The 27,546-nt window shown below is 31.9% G+C and overlaps 1 protein-coding gene across 1 annotated transcript in view; it reads right to left on the bottom strand.

The window, feature by feature from the left end:
* Positions 1 to 2,216: 2,216 nt before the first annotated feature.
* The window catches only part of LOC134697942 (uncharacterized), an 88,973-nt gene continuing 63,643 nt past the window's right edge, over positions 2,217 to 27,546 (bottom strand). Inside the window, exons 4-5 of the mRNA XM_063560227.1 lie at positions 18,334 to 18,475; positions 2,217 to 2,824 (exon numbers count right to left, since the gene is read on the bottom strand). Coding sequence (XP_063416297.1) covers positions 2,217 to 2,824; positions 18,334 to 18,475 — 750 coding nt within the window. The remainder of the gene's footprint in view (positions 2,825 to 18,333; positions 18,476 to 27,546) is intronic.

Genomic DNA, 27,546 nt, shown 5'->3' with positions numbered 1-27,546 from the left:
CACTTTCAACAACAGTTGTGTTGGCTATTCACAGTTTCTCGCGTCAAAAGGAAATATTCTTGGTGATTACCTTAATTAAGTATAGTACTTTTTTTACAACTAATCCACCCTATACGAAATAATCTATCATCGGTTACATATAAACAATTTGGAATAATTTTTCATCAATCAAGATTTTACAAATTTCTTAACCTTTATCAGATGGTCATAAGTGAAACGTTTGAGCAGCCGAGACTAATTTTGTTTGTTCAGATTATGAAATGGGAACTGTATTTTTTCAGAAACTATGGTTGATAAAATTAAAATTGATATTATAGTTCATAGTGAAACAGACTTTTACTTTAATATTGCATGGAAAATAAAAGGTTTTTTTTTTATTCGAGAGACAACCAATTACTGAATGGATTTAGTTAAGGAACGTAATAAACAGTATGAGAAGCACACAACCTTGTACAATGCCAACGAAGTAAGTAAACAGTATCTACAGGATGGAGGACCAAGAGTATTCATAACTTTACATTTGTGAAAATGTATATTTAGTTATGTTTTGATTGATCAAAAACAAAATCAACTTCAGATTTCACTACGATGTCAAAACTTCAAATCAAAGAATATTATTTTTTAAATGACTTATAAGTTTACCTGAATCGTATCTAAGTTTACTGGCGTTATAAACAATATCTCCGTGCACATCTTGAATGTAAAATTCCATTTTTAATAAAAGATTTACATTTACAATCTTTCCAATACAAATCTTTGTAACCATAGGATAATCTACTTAAAATTCGTGGTAACGAAATACCCGACTTAATAATTTATCAGATATATATACATAAATGGAGTTCTTTGAAATCTAAAATGCGTCTATAGATACGGGAACAGCGAACACTTTGTAAAATATATACACCATAACAAGGGGTCATAGGAATATCACCGATTATACTTCTTCGTGTAAGAAGAACAGATTATTGCTTTTTTTGCAACATATGTAATATTATTTTCCCAGTTAAACTAATAGCATCTGTCTATTATGATATCTTTTAAAACCATAAATTTCTCTACTTACAATACATAACATTAGTTAAAGTCAATAAAAAAATTAACAACCGATCCATACTGCGATGGCAAGGTCGGATTTAAAGAAATTTTCAGTGATATCCTTCTTTCAAAGGAATGGAAGATTCAGTTCGTTTGATGTGTTTGAGCTTTTGATTTTGCCAATTGTTAAGGGACTTTCTGTTTTGAACTTTTTTGGGGGTTCTCTATTTTTATTGTTTTACCTTTTTTAGCATTTAAGTTGTCATTGAAGATTTTAAGTCTAATTGGATTATCGTTCAAAAAAATACTTTGCTTAATCTTTTATCCTATTTTTATATCGTTAAAATTTCTCTCACTAACGAAGATATTGTGTATACGCAGTGGTTTTACTCTATTTGTTTTTTTGTTGTTCAAAGAATTTGCTGTTTCTTGAAAAGTTGACACAAAAGGTAGGCGATAGAGCGCTTACAACGCAATTCCAAATTTAGTTACTATTTCTTGGCCTTAATACTCGATTAACATACTCGTCCATAATAATAGGGTCAGAAATGTAGGTGTGAGAGCATTTACATTGCAAGTATTTATATAAAACGAATTCAAAAGAGCATAACTCACCGGAAAAAAAAATATCTTTCCAAACAGTATGAGAAGATCCAGAAGTAATACAGTTTTGAGGGTGCTTACAATGCCACGTCCTATCTATCCACCTTTTAACAGTTGATATTCTAACTCGTTTGCGAAATTTCGACTAGGGAAAATAACTCGAAATAGTAATCTCATTCCGCATACCTTTTATTCCATCTGTGAGTGTTTCTAACGTTTCTTAACAAAATTTAAGGAACATTAACTTCCTACAAAATATTTCTGTTTGTTGGTTTAATTTTTTTCTTATCATCATATGTTCTGAGGATGTGGTAAAAGATGTCTAACTTGTAGATCATATCAGTATGCCAGAAAATTGATATTAGAAGAAATTAAAAAAAAAGTTGTAGATCAAATGACATTTTTCTCGTGTGTTGTGTACATGCAATATTGTTCACAGGTGCATAATGATTGAAACCTGAATAAAACATTTAGACGTGCAAACTGGATAATAAATAATGAATAAGAATACTTTTTATGATTTAAACTATCTTGTTGTTTACATTGTAGATTTAAAATAATGAGAAATAAATCAATTACTGAAAGCCACAAAATAGCGCTCCAGTCAACACTGGAATGCTTACATTTGGGACACTTACTTCAATTAATGGTCCAAATTTTTCTTTAACAACATCCATAAAAATGGGTGATTTCGAACAATCCCCAAAAACAAATAATGTCCTTCTTTCGGAAATGTATTCCTCGGTGATTGCAGAAATACATTGATCAAGTATTCCTGAAGCATAATTTATTGCACTCTCACATAATGATCTAAAGAAAGGTGCAGTGAATCTGAACTTGTCCCCGACAAATGAGACATGTTTGTTGAATCTTGAATGACGTACAATTTCTTGTAGTGGTTCAGTTAGCCGTTCTTTCAAAGAGCAACAGGGAAATTTGAAAGTAATCTTCTCAGTGCTTTCTGACTTAAAGTTTTTTATTTTAAATTCCATATTGTATATAAAATCAAAGTATTCTAGTTCTTCTTTGAGAAGACTTACGACATCCAGACCTAACATCTGATTCAAAATGGAGAAAATCTCCTCGCAAACCAATGCATTCCCTTTCCAGGTATCTCCGCGATATATTTCTTTCACAAATCTTGGCCCAGTAATGTCCATCAAAGTAATGTCTGTCTTTCCGTCTGAAAACAAATAAAATATTTCCAAATGCAATATAACAGTTATATAGTATGATACATTTTTTAAAGTCAATGCAGTTATAGTGTTTGAATAGTTATCAAAGGTACCAGGATTATTATTCATTACGCCAGACGCGCGTTTCGTCTACAAAAGACTCATCAGTGACGTTCAGATCAAAATAGTTATAAAGCTAAACAAGTACAAAGTTGAAGAACATTGGTGGACTGAAATTCCAAAAGGTGGTCCAAATATAATGAAGGTAAAATGAGGTAAAATATTTAAAGAAATAAATTTTAATATTTCATATAAAACTAAGGAATCTTCTATAGAATCTTCTATGAAATTGTAGAAAATAACTAATTCTTGTATAAAGCTTTTAGTATAAAAAGATATGATTAGAAAGTTTTTAATTATGTAACTTTTAATATATAAGTATTAGATGTGAAATTCTTCTTATTTGACACTTAGCGACATAAATAAGGTTTGACAGCTTGGACTCTTAGAAGTATTTCCTTTAGCAAATATATCTAATGCTTTCCTTTTGTTCACCTAGAATTCAATCTAATCAAAATAATCGGATTCCCCTAATGGTCATAAAAGTATTAAGTAATTAAAAGTAGTAACCCCAAAAAGGTGAATGAGGTAAAAGAGATCTAACCAATAGAAACTGTCCTTATAAAAATAAGTATTATAAAAGTCATTTTGATTGGTGAATAAAACAAGTCCAACCAGCACGTGTTCTTAGGGTTTAAAATAGGAAACCCTAAGGAATGAAACATTAATTTACTCGTATGGTTGGACTCGAAATAAACATATATTGACATCTTTGTTTTATTCACCAGGTACGTAAACTTATAAATTCTGTTTAATGAAAAGTTAAATAATAGAAGTTTTCGTGATTAAAGTTACCATAACTATTATGATACACTATTTCAATTAGTTGATAAAGTATTTCGATAATTGTTAATTCAATTTCATTTTAAGAACCAAACTCTTTTATTTCATATTTATGTATTTGATTAATTTACTCGTATGGTTGGACTCCAAATAAACATATATTGACATCTTTGTTTTATTCACCAGGAAGCCTCGAAAGAACGCAAACGATAGTCCCCCAATTATCGTAGTTAAATAGAGAACACAGACATGTAAAACAGTAGAACAACAACCACAATAACCCTTCAACGGGAAAGGGGAGGCGACTGCCTTAGTCAGCGCTTTCCCCCTCTTTCCCGCATAACAGAAATGGTGGAGGCAAGTGGATAGATCCACGGTACCCGTAAAGCGAGTAGTTTCCCGAAGAATAGTGTATTCGAAATTCGAAAAGAAATCAAGTGTGTTAAATATATTCTAAAGGATAAAGTAGAAAGTAGAACGGAGAAAAGAGAATCGATAAAGGAAAATGGAGAAAGGCGACAGGAGAATACAAATGGAGCATTTAGACTTGAATAGAGAAAGGAGAACAAAGAACGGAGAAAGGAGAATCGAGAAAAGAAAATGGAGAAAGGAAACAGGAGAATGGAAAAGGAGCATGCAGAACGGAGAAAGGAGTGTGTAGAAAGGAGAAAGAACTACGCAGAATGGAGAACGGAGAAATGTGTAACATTACGGACCTTAATTCGGACATTGATTCTGAACAGTGGGATTTAAAATGAACTATATTGTTTCATTCTTTGTGTATATATTGTATATATGTTCTATTGTTAAAAAAAAATATGTTTCTTAAATAGCAAGTAAGTTAAAGTTAATTTAAAAAATAAATCGAATATTAAATAAGTTTAAGTTGAAGTTAAAATAGATAAAATAGCGAATATACTTAGTGAGAAAAAAAGATAAGATAGAAAATAAGTTAAAGTTAGTAAAAAGTAAAAATACAAAATCTATGTAAGAATTAGATTAAATTGAAATAGCGTAATTGATAAAGCTAAATTTGAAAAGAAATGTATAAATGAAGATAAACGGAATATGACTTTCTATTTAATTAAGTGCAAAACTATATAAAAAAATATTGATAAAGAAAAATATTAAATTTGGAGACTGTAAATGGCAAATAAGAAACTAAAATGATTAAGACTAAATGTAAAAGAAAACAAAGAAATATGAGATGAGAAATAAAATATTTATAGTTAACTGAATAGAAAATACAAAAATATAGAAAGTACGAAAAAGTAACTTAGAGTAACTATATTGAAATGTAATATGTCTTAGAAGTTAACTTTCAGGCGGTTCAAATTCATTTAACGTAAAAGAGTAGAAATAAATACCATTGTTTATATGAGAATCGTAAAATAATGCCTTAAACTTTAACTTTCAAAAGATAAAAGTACATAAAAAAAATACGATCTGTAAGAAGAGGTTGGTTGTTTAAAGACTTAAAAAAAAAGCAGAAATTGCCGAAGTAACTTAAAGGCACAGTGTCCTATAAGGAATGAAAATAGAGAAATAAATAAAGAGAAATTTAAAGAGAAATGCACGTGTAAAAATGAATAAAATGTTGGTAAATTGTGTAAGTTTTTAATGGTTCTATAGCGATTACGATAAATGTTGAGTAAAACATGTGTTTTAAGGTTCCCGTATGTAAGAATTTAATATGAGTTTCATCATAAGAATTAGGACGGTACAAACCTAATTTAGTGCTAAATATGTTGACCTAGCTAGTCATCATGTAAAATCTTGATTATAGCAAACATAATGTATTCTAGCATAAGCAAATCATTAACCATAATGTAAAATCTTAATTGTAATCAAATGTTTTAGAAACTATCCATTGTAAAACAAATAACAAATCCGACTAAAGTAATATAATAGAAAATGAGGGTATGACTTGCGGTAGTTCTGGAGTCGGAACAAAGTACCCAGGAAATGAGCATACTCCAGCGAGAGGAAATGACTCGGGTATGTTTGGAGTTCGAGCAGACTACCAAGAAAAGCGGGCTTACCACATATAAGAAATAGAAAAACGATAATAATAATGGTAATAAAATAAAACAACAACGCTCTTACAATAAAGATGAAGAGATCGAACATGTAAAATAAAAAAACAAAAAAATTGTTTTATTAATAAGAAAAATAAAAACAAGAATATCTAAAACGCAATGAGTCATCTTGGTTATAACAACTTGTAAAACCGATATATGCCATATCAACTGATCATACGCCACAAAGTTAAAAAGTCAAATCCAGTTAAGAGAATATTAAAAAATTTTTTTTTTAAATTTAAACAAGTTTTAAAGAAATAAATTAGAATGTTAAATTGCGGATCAATTTCTTCGAACAACAGGGATATATAATGAAGGTAAAATGAGGTAAAATATTTAAAGAAATAAATTTTAATATTTCATATAAAACTAAGGAATCTTCTATGAAATTGTAAAAAATAACTAATTCTTGTATAAAGCTTTTAGTATAAAAAGATATGATTAGAAAGTCTTTAATTATGTAACTTTTAATATATAAGTATTAGATGTGAAATTCTTCTTATTTGACACTTAGCGACATAAATAAGGTTTGACAGCTTGAACTCTTAGAAGTATTTCCTTTAGCAAATATATCTAATGCTTTCCTTTTGTTCACCTAGAATTCAATCTAATCGAAATAATCGGATTCCCCTAATGGTCATAAAACAAAGTATTAAGTAATTAAAAGTAGTAACCCCAAAAAGGTGAATAAGGTAAAAGAGATCTAACCAATAGAAACTGTCCTTATAAAAATAAGTATTATAAAAGTCATTTTGATTGGTGAATAAAACAAGTCCAACCAGCACGTGTTCTTAGGGTTTAAAATAGGAAACCCTAAGGAATGAAACATTAATTTACTCGTATGGTTGGACTCGAAATAAACATATATTGACATCTTTGTTTTATTCACCAGGTACGTAAACTTATAAATTCTGTTTAATGAAAAGTTAAATAATAGAAGTTTTCGTGATTAAAGTTACCATAACTATTATGATACACTATTTCAATTAGTTGATAAAGTATTTCGATAATTGTTAATTCAATTTCATTTTAAGAACCAAACTCTTTTATTTCATATTTATGTATTTGATTAATTTACTCGTATGGTTGGACTCCAAATAAACATATATTGACATCTTTGTTTTATTCACCAGGAAGCCTCGAAAGAACGCAAACGATAGTCCCCCAATTATCGTAGTTAAATAGAGAACACAGACATGTAAAACAGCAGAGACCAACAACACATTTAATCCTTCAACGGGAAAGGGGAGACAACTGCCTTAGTCAGCGCTTTCTCCCTCTTTCCCGCACAACACAAATACGGCTAAAGTCATATATGCCTGTGATAAAACACAATCTTTTTGTTTTAAATTCAACGTTTTGTAAACAGGAAATTTATGAAAATGACCAAATAATTGATATTCATGTCAACACTGAAGAGCTGACTACTTGGCTGGTGATAACCTCGGGAAAGAAACGTCCACGAGCAGTGGCATCGACCCAGTGGTGTAAATAGTTATCAAACATAACATGATTATAATTTAATACGCCGGACGCGCGTTTCGTCTACATAAGACTCCCCATTGAGGCTCAGATAAAAACAAGAACAAAGTTGAAGAGCATTGAGGAGCAAAAATTTCAAAAAGACCCATCAGTGACGCTCAGATCAAAATAATTATAAAGCGGAAAAGAGGCGGACAAAACCAAGAGGACATTCATAATTTCGGCGCAATTTAGGGATGAGTCTCGTTTGTGATGTCATGATTGTGGAAAAAAAGACATTTTGTGCTTCCGACATTTGGAAGATATCGTGGAACACACATTTTCTATAAAGGTCTAACAACTCGTGCGTGCGGAATGTTTCAATGGGATGATTTAAACTATGCCACCTGGAATATAGTTCTATAACTTCCTTCTATCAGCCACCCTCTATCTACTAACATATACTGTTATGTCTATCAACCTTCTATATAAAAATTATGTTATTATGTGATAGATGAAAAATGTACAAATTATATTATATTTCAGAATGCCAATACAATCATTATTTCAAATGAAACTCACAACAATTTTTCAGACGAACAAATCCATTATTTTTAGGTATATTCATTTGACAATTTTAACGCGAAATAAATACTAACATCGGTCAGTATATACATTGGATCAAAGACATCAGGGAGCGGTGACTGAATGGTATAAGTTTTTGCATTTACCGTGATCACTAGCCTGTCAACACTGATGTTGTGTGTTGTATTTATATAATGATTTACTAGGATTGTACTCGGGCTTCGCAACAGTAAAACTGATCGCCGTTAAATTGTCAAGACTGCTGATAGTGTGGTTAAACACCAACAATCAGTTAATCGGTCCAAATATATCTATGAACACAACATCAGTAGTAGGATATCACGAAAAATGGGTACGCATCAAACTTCCAAAGGATTACGGGTAAAACGTTATTAACAGCAATAGAAAACATGACCTTGTGCAATACCAAAATGAATGTGTCTACAATCTTCGTTAGAATTCATATGTGCATAACATATTTACATTATGTCATAGATCACATTCTTTTCATTGTATCTTCAAGGCCGTTGGAGACCGTTAATTCACCTATAATGGTATCTTCTTTTACAAACAGTGACTTGAAGGAGAGTTGTCTCATTGGCACTCCAACCACATTTAATATATCTAATAACAAAACTATTTAGTAAAATTTTAATTTAATGTTAACAAAATCTCAAAAGACAATATTCAAAGATATAGTTACATGACTGTTTAATTGTTAAAAAAACCGTTAACCTTTTAGAATAAGTTTATTTGAAGGATTGAGAAGTTAAACAGGATGCATACAACTTTCTGGGCTCGGTATACAAAAACACTGTAAATTCTTATATGACGTGCTTCATTCGCTTTGTGAATAAACCCAAGCTCTAAATCCAATAAAATGTGTTTGCACATGCGTATATTGACTACTGCAGTATAATGAGTTTTATCAAACTGGCATACATTTAATAAATTTGATTAACTTAAACCTCTTCCAACTTCTTGAATGATGTACCTGTTGTTAATAATCCATTTATTATGACTGTAACGTGTTGCAATTCGAATTGAATTGACATTTTTGACCTAGATACGACAACCGTGCATGCTGGCTGTTCAAAACACCTCCCTCAAAAGTCGTTTGCTTGTTTACAAACAAAAATGGGAGGTTCATGGAAGAGCCTTCACAGACCCTAATATACACTTTTACAGATCGGACATGGAAATCACCTTAATTGTCCTAATTAGAATCAAAATAATTGATGCAAGTTATACTTTATTGTAGTTTTAACATGGGTACGCATTATATTCGTGTTATTTTAACCCTCACTATCGCTCGGACAAAAATAATCACGAATACAATGCCTATTATGTAAAAACTACAATAAAGTATAGCTTGCATCAATTATTTCTTAAATAAAAGACGTGCTCTTCTGTTTAAAATAAGTTTGTTTACAGGTACAGCCGAACTTTCACCCGAATCTTTGTATCTATGAAAGAATTTAGTTAAAGTTTTATAAAGTAATTTATGATATCGAATGTTTTAATGATTTACTAGTAATACATAAATAACGCTTATTGAACTCCAAAACGTCACTACAGATTACTGTGATTACGTTGTGAAATATGTTAACCACGTATTAAGATGGTGTCAGAGAGATATAGCCGGGTGCAATGGCGTCCCGGCTATATGTAAATCAAGAAGGAAGATTTCGCTCCTTAAACTTTTATTTCAGCAGTCCGGCAAGACCGAACAACAAACTCCAAACTAAATGTAATGTAACATACGAACAATAACAATATATATAAGCATAATTAAAGGACTAAGCAGATTAACAGATGACAAATTAGAATTAACAATAGATTAAAAGAGTAATTAGTGTCCGACACGTATTTGTAAATTATAGTCCAAACTGTCACAGAGAATGAATAATGCAATAAATTGAGTAAATGCATTTAAGACCTTTGTCCAAGATTATGACATATAATCCGTGTAAAACACTTATGCCTAAATTTACGACAAAGTCTAGAATAATTAAATACATGCAAAACCTAAATATATTAAAGCAATTGAATTACTGAAATGTTGTTTAAAAACTAATTTCATTGCACTGTCCAAATAGTCCGGTCATAGAAACATCACCCCCAAAAAGGACAAATAGCATGCACGCAATAAGGAGAGAAAAATCATCTTCTTGTTTTGTCGTAAACTTTTGTGTATATTCTTGTGCCAAACCAAAATATCTAAATCTAGGAAAGGACACTAATTGCTGCTCATATTTGAATTATTGAAAGTAAATTGCTGTGGGTAAGTTTTGGCAGTAAAAAAAATATCATCAAGATAGCGTGAAATATTGTTGAATGTATCAATTAAATCGAATTAAACGGTTCTTTACTGAAATTGGCCATACACTGTAATCATACTTGAACAGTACAACCTACCCACACCATATACATCCAGGATATTAATTCAAGAGGACATCCTGGATAATCATAGGACTGTTCTATGTTCCTTTAGAATTTCAACCAAAGATGAAAAACTGGATCTTTCATTATTATATCGGATAGCTTTACTACATAAGTGTCCCTACAAAGAACGGTATATTTCTGGGTCCTCCACTAAATCTCTTTGAAAATTATTAACATCAATTTTATAAGCAATCAAAGCCGGGCTACAAAATTATAGTGAAACTGCCTTTTTTTGAGGTGGCGTGAATCAGATGCGGATAATAAAAAATTCCTAAGATCTTTTAGAGAACAGACAATCTAAGACTCTTCCATCTTACAATACTATTGAACTATTTAACTTTTCTACACTTTACTCAGGCATTCCCCATTCTAAACCATACGACAAATTGAAAGAGTTGGTATTGCTTTGTTTAAAAAAAAAAAAGGAATGGCCAAATACGTATCTTGTCTCTTGGAGAGATCTAAAAAGTAATGAACTCCGAAGAAAATTCAAAACGGAAAGTCCCTGAGGCTAATCAAATGGCAAATTCAAAAGTTATTACTCAAACGAATGAATAACAACTGTAATATTCCTGACTTGGTACAGGCATTGTCTTGTGTAGATTAAGAATGTGTATGTGATGTGGATAAATCCTACTTTATAAATACTCATTCTGATGCAAACAAAAGACATTAAGATGCTTGATTCCATGATTGACAACATATTTCTCACGTTTCCAGAACAGAAAAGGTCTTTTTGTTTTATGAGTTTTTGTTTACTCCTTGGTATTCCAAACTCTCTGATAAATATTTTGCCTGGTTAGTAGATGACAAAGAATAATGATTACAATGCACTCTCATTTGATACTAAACGGAAACGTATACCCCTGATCAGATAGATGGTATTGGTATTGTCCAAAGTCTTAATGTAAAATGGTACAACAGTTATTGAGATTTGGCCAATGACTGAAATAAAACCACAATCAAAAGTATGTGGTATGATTGCTAATTAGACAAATCTCGACAAAAGACCAAATATTACATATTATACATTTACAACTATAAGTCACCGTAGGGCCTTCAACAACAAGGTAAGCCCAAACTGCATAGTCAGCTATAAAGAGCCAGAATTGACAAGACAATAACAATCAAAACCAAGGAGTAAACAAAGACTCACAAAACCGAAGGAAATTTACATCAATGTAAAACAATGTAAACGAAAAAAAAACCACCGGCATAATTAATGTACAAAATAATAAACGAACAAAAAAATGTTACAATAACAAATAACAACATCTGGAAAACAGGCTCCTGGCTTGGGACAGTCACATACAGAATGTGCCGAAGTTAAAGATGTCAGCAGGCGGCCATCCCTCCCCTTGCATCGGACATTATAAAAAGAAGATGAGATATGATTGCCACTGGAACAACTCTTCACAAGAGACTAAATGACACAGATATTTACAACTATAGGTTACAATGTACCGCACGACCTTCAACAATAAGCAAATCCCATACCACATAGTCAGCTGTTAAAGGCGACAAAGGGACAATAAGGTTTATTTCAAATGGTGGTAGATCCAAATTGTTCTTCGAGTCATTGAATACAGATCAATTAGAGAGTATAAGAAATGTCTTTGTGCACCTGAAAATAAACATGGGTTAATAAGATTTGTAGGTACATTGTAACTATGCACTATCGCACAACAATGATTTTGATTTGCAAGAACATGACGAAATATTTCTAGCGGGATCTTTCTCAAATCTATAGACTGTGACGTAATTTTGTGCAAGATCTGTGAGTGACTTCAGAGACAGATATACAAATTATTCTGTTGCCTCTCTTTGCCAACGAACGGATATTGAAAAGTTATTCCAGGGGTTGTACAATAACAAAATCATGACAGTTATGTTTTATTTCAAATAAGGTCTTTTCCTCGGATTTCAAACATGATGCATTGTGATTTTAGACTGGACACGTTTCGTCAAACAAAGCCACAAGACAGTTTTAACATATCCACGACGACATATGCAACTTTTTAGCCATTGGAACCCTGATGTCTGGCACACCAACAGCAGCTCGCGCTCTTACAGGATGCGACACGTCCTCTTTAATCGAAATTGGCAAAGGACAAAAATTACAAGGGGTTGGGAAAAACATGCATGTACAAAAATTTGTCATTATAACTGGTTCTTATATTCACACATATGTTGCAGAGAAAATCAGTTTACCGCGGATCAAAATGACCCAGAAGCAATGGTCAATCAGTACATTGTGGTCTGAATAGACTCATGAGTATTGTGGGCGCCATACGATGACATATACTTTTTTTCTTATTATTCCGTTACCTTTTCAAATTGATGTGCATATTGATGTCTAGTGTTAATTTATCATAATTATACATACACAACAACCTTTGAAGTGTAATATCCCTGTGACTCTTTGTTTGTAGTTTACATATTTATCGGGCTTTCAAGTCTGCTATTTATTCTTTTATTTATAGATATAAGAAGATGTGGTATAAGTTCCGATGAGACAACTCTCTCTCCAGGTCATATTTGGTAAAAGTTAACCATTATTGGTCAAAGTACGGTCTTCAAAACGGAGTCAATTGGCTCACACCGAACAGTAAGGGCTCCAAAAATATATTAGTGTAAAATCATTGCAACAGTCTAATCAATATAAAAAACAAGAAACGAGAAACATTTATAAACCACATCAACAATTGACAACCATGTTTGTCGTTGTTTTATAAAAAAGTGGGACACATCTTCTCAATGTGATATTGCTTTAGTTCCGTGATTCAATTATAAATATAAAAACAAACTTCGTATACTAAAGTATCATGAACATGAAGACTGATTTTTGTAGTTCTAACATAATTGTAAGTTTAAATAATCAGCCAAGAATTTTCATCATTTTGTTCATACCATTGTCATGGAGTCATTTTGGACCTCATTTTATATTTTGGTGAAAATTTAGTTTTCAGCAAAAAGACATAAGTTTAAGATATTTTATTCATTTAAAGTTCATTTCGAAGCTGCAGTATTTATTAAAAGTATTTTTGTTTTATATTCGTTCATTATTGTTGAAGGAAATCATTTTTATATTCTCGAAACATTTAAGATAAGAATTTCACATCTGATAGATATTTATTTTGGCATTTGTCACTTTAGATTTTCTCTTTGTTAGGCTTTATTTTTATCAATTTAAGATGTTTTAGCGACAAGCTAAGTGGACACAATCAGACATGTTTTTTAGTAATTCTATTGTCCGGTAAACACAAACAAGTTGTTGTGTAAACAACCTATGTCTAGGTAATCTGGTCAATTAAGGTTCTTTGTCCTGTCCAGCAAAGACCTTTCCACGCCCCTTTTTACCCCAAAATATCAGGGTAACTAAGATAGCTTGATTGTTTAACGAATCTGATTGGACGAACCTGAAACAGTAACGCAAAATCGAACAAGTGAATTTCGGTCCCAAAAGTGGCATTATCGAATGCGCTTTAGAAGATATAACATCTAAAACCAACTTCACTGTGTTTGTTATAACTGTTTTCAGGCCCTTACCCATACTCAATAGTCCGTAAGGTGTGCTGTTGGTTAAGTCCAACCATAACAGGCAAACGACAGTACATACAACCCAGCATCCGACAACTCAGATAACAGTCAGAAACCCAACTCTGATAACTACAGGCCAACGCTGATAACTATAGCACAACTCTGATTTCTGATAACTGGCGGAGACCCTAAAGATCATTAATACGGTACCTGATTACTAATGGTATTGGTTGGAAATTACAAGACAAGAAATATGATCTACACAGCAACTCACCAGACAACAAAGTCGTGCAGAGAAACAGATTCAAGAATGAAGTTCCTAGTTAAAGTCAAACGAAGAACGATTAATCATCGCGCGAAAACCAAAGACGTGGCGTATGAATAAACCCTCAACAACACGCAGTCAGAAGTTCCTGAGACGCTGTACATAAGTATGATAGTTTCAATAATAACATTTGCAAAATACAAAATTATAATAAAGATAAAATTCCCCCCGAAACAGCAAAGCAAGTCAAGAAACAGATTTACAGTGCTGTTATAGCATGAAGAATTCGTTACCCATAAAGTTCAAGTGAAAGACTCATACATCAAGTTACATTATCTATACTTAAATTCTGTGCATTCAATATTATTGTAGATTTGTTTAGAAATATTTGCCAATGGACGTTACGCAACTAACAATCAATCATATCATATCATGAGAAACGTATATCAGTTTAAATTATTAAATATATATGTATATCCTACTAAAAAAAGTATTCATAATTGTTCGTTATAGAAAATTACTCATTTATACAAGTCAATGCTCATTTCATAAGTTAGATCTCATGTATGTAAGTTTTACACATGTATGTAAGTACTTATATTTTTGGTTTGTACCCATAAGTTTATGAATGGTTCTCATAAGTTAATTTATATAGAAGAAAACATGACAAGGTCAGCATGTGTTGTAATAGATCATCGGTAAACAAAATATGTTTTACTGCTACAGCACACTGACGTCTAATTCTTGCTATTTAATACAGAGATTGTAGAATCAAGTGTACTCGATAAGTGCCCAGTATTCAATAAGTACCCATAATGTTTAAGGTCCGTACTTATTGCAATACATTTTTAAATGGAGAAGTCAGTATTATAGTGATTCATATAGAATTGATCAGTAATATTTTACTACTGTATGGTTCAGATGCTGATGTTCTTGCATTTTGCTGGGAGAATTATCTGCTCAGTTCGCACTTATCACACACGAACTCATATGCTTATGCTAGTACTCAATTTTTTCAGACTATAGTACAAGTCTATCTTCACACCATATATCTTGAAAGTCAATGTTTTGAAAACGTTCGGAAATATCACTAAAGCTAATCACTATTTCATTACACAGTTTCGGATTTCTTTTTCTTTTTTTCACAAGGTGTTTTCAAGTCATTTTATTAACAGTAGTCATGAGCATCTGTTAATATTCAGTGCTAGAAATGTATGTTCGCGACATACATTCAATCGACTTGCATTTCACCTTTGTGTTTAAAAGTTTTATTAATTTTACATTCTAGTAAGCAAATGTGTGGTTAGTCAGTGTATATTTTAGCGTCCATAACTTGATATTTATATCGTGCTTTCACAGTTGGTTCAGTGTTGATATGTGTACACTATTTAGTCAAAATGAGTTTCCGAGTCATTATCTTGAGTAAAACACATGTTCGTGTTCTTTATTTTCGGTATTGAACCACATAATTATTATAGAAAAGTTGTTCACAGTATATACTATTTTGATTTAGATATCTTAAGTACACCAAATGTAATTCATACTTAACAATATTTTATCCACATTTTAGTTTGCAGACATATATAGGTCAAAACTGTTTGTAATCTTTATATTAGAAAATGTATAACCGGAAGTAAAGTGACATTGAGAACTTTTACTATAATTTGCAAAGTGCTTTTTAGGAACTCTCGTTTTGAATTGAATATGTATATGAACTCTCGGTTTGAATAGTTATATGAACTCTCGTTTTGAATATTTATATGAACTTTCGCTTTTAATTGATTATTTCTCGTTTTAGTTTTACTCGAGTTGAATATTTCTTGTTTTAAATGTTTCTTTATTCTGAAATATAATGTTTCTTATTTCAAATATCCAAAGAGATTATAGATTTACTATTTTACAACTTAATCTGATGGCTGTCAAAAGTGCTAAACTTACACTCAACTTCAAAAGAAGCAATTATCGCTATTTTATAAAGTTAAGCCGGAGGACAATAATCCGTTTATTATAACATAAGGTTAGACAATGAAAGATATATTTTATAAGAACCTTTCATAATGTTTTAATACCCTTATCTTTGAATTAATTTATGTTTTGTAAACTGTTGCTGGGGCAGTCTTCCCCTAGCTTTCGAACTGTAAACTTGTGTGAATAAATTTGTATATATTTTTTATACGGTCTTGCGTTTAAAGCAGCCATAATGTCGATTATAGACCTACAGACTTTAATGTAACCCGTGCCGAACTTCACGGACTCATGCCGCAAGTTCACGGGGTTATAAATGTTTTAAAATAAGAGTAAAGCAATCATGGCAAAACAATATTTAGTGAACAGGACTACTGACTGGCTGTTAGTTATATTGATGTGTTTGTAAATACTTATATATATGTTTATGGATTTTTAATTAACTTTTGTTCTTATGTTTACAACTCTCACCAATTATTATTATGATCAAGATGTAGAAAGTACAAGATTTCGGGACGAAATCAGCAGAAGTAGAGGGGAGTTGTCATGGAGTCATTTTGGACCTCATTTTATATTTTGGTGAAAATTTAGTTTTCAGCAAAAAGACATAAGTTTAAGATATTTTATTCATTTAAAGTTCATTTCGAAGCTGCAGTATTTATTAAAAGTATTTTTGTTTTATATTCGTTCATTATTGTTGAAGGAAATCATTTTTATATTCTCGAAACATTTAAGATAAGAATTTCACATCTGATAGATATTTATTTTGGCATTTGTCACTTTAGATTTTCTCTTTGTTAGGCTTTATTTTTATCAATTTAAGATGTTTTAGCGACAAGCTAAGTGGACACAATCAGACATGTTTTTTAGTAATTCTATTGTCCGGTAAACACAAACAAGTTGTTGTGTAAACAACCTATGTCTAGGTAACCTGGTCAATTAAGGTTCTTTGTCCTGTCCAGCAAAGACCTTTTCACGCCCCTTTTTACCCCAAAATATCAGGGTAACTAAGATAGCTTGATTGTTTAACGAATCTGATTGGACGAACCTGAAACAGTAACGCAAAATCGAACAAGTGAATTTCGGTCCCAAAAGTGGCATTATCGAATGCGCTTTAGAAGATATAACATCTAAAACCAACTTCACTGTGTTTGTTATAACTGTTTTCAGGCCCTTACCCATACTCAATAGTCCGTAAGGTGTGCTGTTGGTTAAGTCAAACCATAACAGGCAAACGACAGTACATACAACCCAGCATCCGACAACTCAGATAACAGTCAGAAACCCAACTCTGATAACTACAGGCCAACGCTGATAACTATAGCACAACTCTGATTTCTGATACCATAATGGACCGGTTGTTAACTTTACAGTTCTGATTTCAACTCTGTTCTTTATGGCATTTTAACAAAACTTTCCAAAAAATATCTTTATAAATGGCCGTATATCATTGCATAGCTAAATCTTAATTATGAATATTTTTTGTCGATAATTTCCGTAGATAAAGATATTTTTTTTTCATTTCCTACATGTTGCAGGTAAGAGTATATATCACTAAAATCTGGTAATCAGACATAAATATGACAAGCTGTATTGGTGGAGCATTCCTAGCACATGCTTTCATCGAAAAAGTTCTCATTTGACATGAGAGACTACGGAGAAATTGTACAAAATGTATAAAATTTTCGATTTTTTAAAATCCCCCTTTTGACCTTTGCCCGCAATTTTCAAAAATCTGCACCACTTTGACACTCTACGTCATGCCTTAATTAAAGGATATATATCTACAAAATAAGACCAAAATGAGCCGTGAGGTATTTCGGTCCATTAATTTTTCACCTTATTTGTCACCGTGCTATAATACAAGCCTTCTATATAATGTCAACTGCACACAATTCTATCACCTTTGAGCCTAACCGTGGATCTTTTTCTCTAAAATTTATTGGGTTCTTAACTCATTTCATATGACAATATTTAAGTTTGGTTACATTCCAGTATTTCCTAGGATTTTTCTTGCGTAATTTAGTTTGAGTATCCTATCAGTGGTTAGACTTCAAAATCATTAGAGATTTTCTTGTCATATTAATATATAAACTTATATTATGGTAAAAATCCAATGTAACGCAATCAACTTTTATCACCCGAAAACTAACATGACTGACAGACTAATAGGTGGATTAACTACGGATTGACGAAAAGTTCAAATTGAAGAGAAGAGATTATGTTTTTTAAAACATAGTTCAAGTAGTGTACATATAAATAATATTCTCACCTCCTAGATCAAACATCAAACATTGCTGATATGTCTCTGTCTGTGGTACCATGCCTTTCAATGATGGTTCTTTGATTACACATAATTCAGAGAGAGCATCCGCTTCACGAATGATAGTCATATCCTCATTTGAAATATCTGCCTGTAACAATAAAATTTTCGTTCAAATTACTTAATTTGTAAAATTGACGCAAAGTAAAGATAGAGTGACGTTGTCTCTTGTGTCTCAGTAGTCAAATAACGGTATCACTAGCGGTCAACACGGGGTAGGTGCACTCGACTCAGAAGGTCAGTGGTTATCTCCGAGCTCCACGGCTTCTTCCACCAATAAAAAAACTTGAACACATGTTTGGCTGACTATATATGTGGTGGGGGTTTTGCTCATTGCTGATAGCCGTGAGGTGACCTATGGTTTTTAGGTTTTTGTGTCATTCGGTCTCTTGCATGTGGAAAGTTGTAAATCAATGAACCACATCTAAAGCGGGAACCCAGTTGAAATAGAACAAAAGAATCGAAGCTCTTTGTTAGAGAAGGCGACAAATGCATACTGTAATGTTTACTATAGTAACACAAATTTGAAAAGTTAATAGAAACAAATAAAACGACAATGTTCTTCTCAATAGCGAAGTGTTTCATTTTAAAAACACCATTTGCAGAAGTTTTCAATTTATCTATTACATAGTCATGCAGAACAATTAGATATCAAGCCGACGACATGGGTATCTATCAAGTTGGATGAAGAAAATGCATAACCTCCGATTTAAAAAAAAAAAATTACCACGGACGGAGAACATATCAATCTATTAGTTCATTAATTTTCCATTATGTGACTCAAGAAAAATCCAAAAAATGGGTAACAATTGTATCGAAAAGAGAAAATCGAGTGCACCTTTTTAGGTAAGGGCGTGTTTGAGTTGAATATTTTGTCTTGATATCGTACAAAGCAAGAATATTTCATACATCATTGCTCGTATCGCTTCAGAAATGTGGATACATTTATCGGATTCCAAGAGAAAAATTGGCAGCGCGTCATCCCTACAATGGCTTCCATTTCTACGATTGTGAAAATGAACTGACGTAATGGCCAACAAAGTGCCAGTTGGATATTCAAAATATATAGTGAAAACCTACCTGAGACCGCTTAAATGACGGTGAGACCCACATATTCTTTCGATGTCCATAACATTCAACGAATATATAGACTCTGTATATATAAAGATTGTATCAAACCGATTTCCCAGAATAATGTCATTTTCGATATCTACGGAGGGCTTAGACTGACACTTTTCAGCTAAAAAATGTCAAAATTTCAGGACAAAGGGCACAGGGCAATGTGATATGTAAATACGATGTTTGATTATAATAAAGATAAAAAAAAATGTGTCACGACTTGATATTCTAAAGGCCTTGAGTTCGAATCCCAGTATATACACTGGATTTTTTTCTACGTGAATTTTGATATTTAAAGGTGGTTCATACGGACACAAGAAGAAGCATAACAAAAAAACTCAAACTGGGGTGATCTGGACGGGGTGATCCAGCTCAGATCACCCCTGTTAGAACAAAGAAGCTGGGATGTAAGTTCCAATAAATTCACAACCTGGTCCTAGCGCTTTGCAGATTTCGTCGAACAATAATCTTGCATGATATGTTAGATATAATCAATCAATTTAATTTACCAGAGTCCTGATTTGCAACTTTTTTTTTATATTTAATGTGTTTTCGATCCTATCTCATCTCGCATTCCGGTCAAAAAAAAAAAAAAAAAAAATAGGGAACAGTGAGTTCGTTGAGCTGAATATACATACTTTTTAATAAAATAAATAATAATAAATCTTAAAAAAAGACAACCAAGAAAAACCAGATTATTAAACTAATTATTTATTATAATTATTGCATGTCACGTATTTTATTTACTTTGGATTTATCAATTAATATTATGATTGACAAATATTCTATATCACCGGTCAGTGCAGGTCGTTAGTAATACCAGAGACATATATACACTGTGTATATATGTCTCTGGTAATACACACGTAGTCCTACTAATAATTTAAACACATGATACACACAAGGGCAATAATCGAGTCACCTTAATATATATATGTTTGAATATCTCATGAATTGCTGTTACAAATAAGCAAAATCGTTTAATACAGTTTATTGTTACATACATATTTCAATGGTTCTAAACGACGGAATATAACCATCGTACAATTGATTCCGAACGTTTATCTCTGCTTTGCGAAGCAATATTGGTCGATAGAGTGAAAGACTATTTGACGAACTGTTGAGTTAAGTATGCAATGCTTTCGGAAATATTGAAATGCAAGCCCCTCTAATGACTCGGTTTTAGACGAGATGTAATGTTTTCTGAACAAATATATTATCATAGTATAATCATATGACTTTTTTTTGTTAAGCTTTTTACGAAACAAAAACAGATTAATAGTTGGGAAATACTCTGGTATATAGGAAACACTTACTTGGGTTAGTTAAAAGAATAAAACATATACCCTTTTCCTTCAATTTTATATTGTGAAAACTTTACAAATGAACATTTCCTGACAGCATTGATTTTTTTTTATATTAAATGTACATACTGTGACTATTTTAAAAAGACGGGTCTGTGAATAACTTGGAAACATCGCGTTACAAAAACTCTGTGTATTTAAACTTGATTTAATACAAATAGAGAATAGTTGGTTGGCTTTTACACTATAGGCGACTGTGTATTTTGTGATTTGTTTTTGTTTAAAGTACATAATACGAATCAGAAACCCGTTGTTTTAATTTTATTTTTGGCAAAATGTTTACTGACAAAAGGTGCAGATCTTTGACGAAAGAAACATAAAACGAACGTATAGAAAAAAATCAATTAAGAGTACACAATGTCCGAAATCAACCATAAGTTGGTTATACTTGTGTATATTCAAGTGAGAATCTACGACCAGCTTGCATTGTAAATATTATCAATATTAAAGTAATTTTAAGACTATTTTCAGTTGTTGCATGTCGAATTATCATATAAAACAATAATGAAAATTCATCACACCTCCCAAAATTCCACATCAGAAATGATTCGCATCCTGTTAACAATTTAATGGATTAAGTTGCTTCAATTACACTTTATTTGTACTTTAATCATGTTATTATACATGTTATAGATATTTCATATATTTCAACAAAACTATGGTATAATTTACGAAACACCACAAAACTATCCAAAAATAAGAAATATCTGTTTTAACGTATACACAGCCACCAATCCAACCAAGTCATACACAAATGATATGAAAACAAGTGCGTTAATCCGACTTCCGAGTATGCAGTAGAAGTAATTGCTATACATTCACAAGGTAAGTCACCTATTTATATCATAAGCTTTATATTTTTCAAAAAACCGATAATTTCATTCGACTCTTTATTTTGTTTTCCTTCATATGTTATCACAACTTTGTTGTACATTGATGAGTATTTTTACTACAGCTTTGAAATTTCTCCCGGTGAACAACGATAAAATCTGCACGAAATTCTTACCGACATTTTATGTATTAGATACTATACAAAGGTAACAAAGAAACAGGCCGGTACCAACCGTTGCCGGATAGTTTTTCTGCACGAGTAGTCAAGTCAAGGTCCGAGGCAATAACCGAGGACCTTGATCTGACTACAAGTGCAGAAAAACTATACGGCAGGTTGTTTCCGGCCTGTTTTTTGTTACTTTTGTTTTGTATCTGACTTGTACGACGTTTCAAGAAAGTACTAATTTGATACATTTTGCAACCCTAAACATTTGAGAAACTAAGATAGCCATAAAGCAGTTAATGTAAGTTATAGTATAAACACATTTTGTTTTCATTTCCCTTCAACTGAAAAAAAATCAGGAATCTAATAATTTGAGAAAAAGAACCATTTCAAGTAAAAGATGAAGGTTGTACACATTTAAGAGTTTTGAAATGCAACTTCGTAAAATGGTAATATATTAAAGAAATATTTTAGTGGTAAGTAAGATAACGTTTGACTTTTATGGACGAAACGGAAAGCGGGGAGGGGGGCCTAATTTAATTTAAAATAAACAGACTGTGATCTTTATTTTGATGAAAAAATGCAGGATGTGCCATTCCATCCCCCCATTCCCCCTTTAAAAAAATCGTAAAAATCGCACGTTTGTTTCCAAATACATGAAATCAATATTCAGAAGTGGGGGTCCCGGGGGTTGGAACACCCCTTTTTTGGACGATCAATGCATTTAAATGGGACATATAGTTGGACCCCCCCCCCCCCCCCGTTGTGTCCTGGATTGGGAACCCCTTTTTTTAAATGGCTGGATCCGCCACTGAAATACAGTGGATATCACTTCTAACCTCTCATTAGAACTGTCAGGATCAGTTATAGGGTAGAAATGTCTAAAACTGTTCTAGGGTAGAAATGTCTAAAACTGTTCTAGATAGAACTGTCCAAAACAATTCTAACGTAGAACTGTCAGCAGAACTGACTTAATCAGCATGATCAGTCAGGACTGTAGAACAGTTCTAAATGATGTTACTGCAGTAAGGGCACTTAAATTTATAATTTGGAAGAAACAAAAACCAGTTCCAATTACTTACTATATAATAGCAGAATTTTTATACTTTTTACTGATCAAACGTTACATGTATGTACAAATATCGAAGTTGATAGAAGATTATCCAACTCATTGGAGAAATATTTTTATAAGATTGCATATGAAACATCATTGTTTACGTTTCTTCGTTCCCCGTTTTAAACAGTCTCTTCCTAAATATAACTCTGCATTTAATTCATGGAATTTTAATTGGAATTTGCCTTGTTTGCCTTGCATTTACATTCATGATTTAAGATTTTGTTTTGACCAATGTTCAAACGAAAATTGTACAGTGGATGAATTATGGGATATTAATGAAAAAAGTGTTGTATAACGTAAAAAAACTATGTACATTTGCACCATCTCGTCAATTTAGCCAGACTTAGGGCCACACCAATTTGATTCCTTGTTCGACGGACCCGCCCGCACCTATTTTTTTCAAAACAGATTTTTTTTTTTTTATATTCCCGCTTCCCGCATCCGGAAATTTAATTATGTCCATTTCCCGCACCGTTGTTTTTGTAAATATTATAAAAAGATATCAACATTTGTCTCAAAATCACAGTCTAACCTGTATATAACGACTTTAAATATAAAATCACCCCACCATAAGGTGTAAATGTCTGTGAGAATATTTGTTTCGGCATGAAACCTATTTATCCAAAGAGGGAGTGCTCCGATATAAATTTATAACAGCGCGGAAATACCTGTAAAGAACAAACAATTGGTTTCTTTCCCCCTTACTTATATTCCCTATCAAAACATGTTCGCTGTTGGAATAAAGTACGAAGAACTTCTGAAGGATTTGCCTTCAACTGCAATTATATTGTATTCTGGCGAAACAAAACTATCTATAGCCACTGCATGTTTATGCACCTGTCCGGATTGATTCAGGGGCCTGTCGTTCAGCAGTTATCGTTTGTTGATGTTGTTCATAATTTGGTATTTTCCTGTTTGGATATATATAAATAAATTGGACCGTTGGTTTTCCTGTTCGAATTGTGTACGCTAATAATTTTGGGGTCCTTTATAGCTTGCTGTTTGGTCTGTATCAAAGCTCTGTGTAAAAGGCCGTACTTTGACCTGTGTTTGTTATAATCAGGTTGACAACAACCCTCCCTCAGATAAGGGGTCATTTTATTGATGTAGAAAAGAAAATAGAAATACCAAGGATTTGTATAGTTCTTCTATACAAAACCTTTGAAAACTTAGAATTTTGTACTCAAAAAGAGGAGAATTGCATCATATTTTATCGTATATATATATAGTTCTTTGAGAAAATATGAGCTCTTTTATACAAACAAATATATTATAAATTATATTGATCCCTCATAAAACATGTAAAAAGGATATTTATAACATTAAGAGGTTGCCCCCAAACTGATTATTATGACTTGAATGGAGAATTGTCTCATTGTAAGTCACACACACATAGACCAGATTTAACTATTTCTTGGTGAACAGGGAAAAAATACATCAGAAATTAAAGAAATGTCAACGTACAAGTGATAAATCAAGTTTTAATATTGTCAAAATTTACTTTTTAATGTTTACAAAAAAAAATTATAATCACTCGCCTTTACTTTTCAAGCTTCGCCTCAAAAATTTGCAAATTAAATATTTTTTTTTTAAATTTTCAAATCGCTCGCTCGCCCCATATTTTGGAGTCCAAAAATCCGTAGAACAAGAAATTAAATTGGTGTGGCCTAGGGGACGACCATTTGATATTTTAGGGGGGGGGGGGGGCAGGAGGATTTGTTTTTTATCGGTTATATATTTTTGTAAACTAAGAGGACAGATTATTCATTTTCTGCACTATTGAAGCAAGATTTTTTATTTTCATTAAAGCAAGGGACTGATTATTCATTTTCACAACTATATTTATGATATTCGAAACTGAACATACAATTTTTAAATGATTTGTTTATTATAAATAATACATGTAAAGTTATGGAACGTCGTCTTTAGCGAGAATATCAACGTATAGAGGGTAATGCAATGGATTTTTTGAAATATAGTAACCCAAAACTGTTTTCTTCTAAATTTAGGAAAAGGACCGAGAATAAAAATAATGTACCGTTACAATCTTTCTATGAACTCTTCTGTTAATATAGACAATACATGTGACGAAGATTTACTTATTAACACTGATGGCGATTGTGTATATGAGACAATATCTGAAAAAGTCGATTTTTTGGCAATAAGAAAAAAACATTTTTTTTTTCTTTAAACCCGGTATTTCAATAGCACAAATCGAAGAACACACATAATTTGGGATCTAGGAACTGTTGTCTGTAATTCAAACAATTGTTTAATAAGGAAACAATGGCAATTTTAAAAATGGTACAAAAAAATCCAGTTCTTTCCTGTTACCAAAGGGAATCAATTTTAAAAAGTTTCTAATGGGAATAAGGAATAAGTTTAAGACATTATTTGTGGTTTACTAGTATATCCTGCAATAGTTTATCAAATGCCATTTATTGATTTTAACATTTGCAATACAAAAGGTTTAGAAATATACTTAAATATAGTTCGGTATGTCGGTAACATGAAAGCATCTTGAGTAACAGGACAACGGTAACAGGACAGAGTTGGTAACAGAATGGATTTTTCTGCTTTATTTTAAAGTCTAAGAAAAATACATCATTTTAGATTGGTCAAGATTGGTCACAATTGGAAGATAACAGCAAACAATGTCATTTAGTCTTTGAAACTGTATTTGCAAGATAAAAAATCTGCCTAGGTAATGAAAAATTCTAAAAAAAATTCCTTTCTGTTACTATCTACTATACTAAAATTGCACAATGTTCTCTGCTGTTATCAAAAGCAAAAACCCTATTTTGTTATTCAATATACTGTATATTATTTTGAAATTTATTTGATATGGTGGTGATAACTTATATTAAATGAAATGGTTGACATATAGTAGATTAACTCTTCGATCTTCAGTGAAAATGTCTTTAATATCCTTCCTGTTACTAATGATGGTTATGCTGTTACTTTTTATCAGGTAACATGACAGAACGTAACAGAAAGGAATTACGCGATAGTTTTTGTCCTTTTTATTACATTAAATGTAAGTGTATTTCCTGTGTCCTATAACTTTTAAAAAGATGATATAAAAACACACCTAATATTGTGGTGCACACTTAAAAATATTCTCAGAAAGTGGAAGAAAAGGCTATAACAGGATGGAACACCAATAAGTATTTTTCTATAAATTCTTACCTTGGATGGGCTTGAATGTTCAAACCTGGCCGCCTTTTCAACTATTTTTTTGTACTAACGCATTCAGGAAATGATGCTCTTCACAATACATAATGGGAAAATAACTATTGGTCTTGTTAACGTTTCCACAGGTAAAAAACTCAGTGGTAACAGGAGGGAAATCACCTCTGGGGACAAAATTGTTTTGTCTTAAAATTTGCAAAATTTTATTACATGCTATAGTTATAATATAAAAAGACAAATTAAGGGCAAGTTTATTATATAATTTATCATATATGTGAGAATCGGACGCCTGTTTAATTAATTTGAATATTATTTGAATGATTTAGTTTTCCAAAAAACACAGGGGACAACATGATTTTAGGGGGGGTTGAACATTTAAATTACAATATTTTATTGGAAGAAATATAAGAATGAGTGTTTAATTGTCAGGGGTTGGTGCATTATATAATTTAGTTTATACTGAAACTTGAAATTTTCAAAAAAGATGGTTGAATAAAAAAATAATTGCTGGTGAAGTTGGGGACATGGAAAATCGACTTTTTCAGATATTGTCTCATATCCTGAGCTTGATGAAGTGATTACAGAGGAGGAGATTTTAAAAGCCATCCGCAATTTTAAAGCGCAATAAAAGTCATGGAGTAGACGGTATATTGAATGAATATTTTATAGAGTATAAAGATGTGTTTATGCCAACATTAGTCAAGGTTTTCAATGGTATTTTACAATCCGGTATATTTCCTGCTAGCTGGGCCATTGCTATACTTGTGCCTATTTTCAAGAAAGGAAACGAAGACGATCCAAATAACTTTAGAGGTATAAGTCTTGTAAGTAATTTCGCAAAATTATTTACTTCCGTATTAAATCAACGTTTGATGGACTGGTCCGATTCTTTTGATGTCATCACTGACGCCCAGTTCGGCTTTCGCCCAGGTTTTGGAACTGTAGATGAAATGTTTGCCCTAATTTCTGTAATTTTTAAGTCCCTATCAGCAAACAAACGTCTTTATTGTTGTTTTGTTGATTACACAAAAGCATTCGATACTGTTCAAAGGCTAATGCTATGGTATCAATTATCACAAATTGGTATTCAAGGTAAACTTTTAACAGTAATTAAATCTATGTATACTAATGTGTCTACTTGTGTATGTGTTGATGGTTTTAATTCTAAATACTTTACCAATGAATTGGGCTTGGTGCAGGGAGAGGTGTCCATTTGTATTCAGATATCGCAGATCAAATTTATTCGTTTATTGTGTAATCATACGTTTTTTGATTGAGTTAAGTCTGCCAATTGATATTTTATCGTATGTTTTTCTATGTTGTGATGTTATGCTATTGTTTCAGAACTAGAGGCTCTAAAGAGCCTGTGTCGCTCA

The sequence above is a fragment of the Mytilus trossulus genome, chromosome 14 (genome assembly GCF_036588685.1).
Source record: "Mytilus trossulus isolate FHL-02 chromosome 14, PNRI_Mtr1.1.1.hap1, whole genome shotgun sequence".
NCBI classification, from domain to species: domain Eukaryota; kingdom Metazoa; phylum Mollusca; class Bivalvia; order Mytilida; family Mytilidae; genus Mytilus; species Mytilus trossulus.
This window is presented reverse-complemented; position numbering and strand designations above follow the sequence as displayed.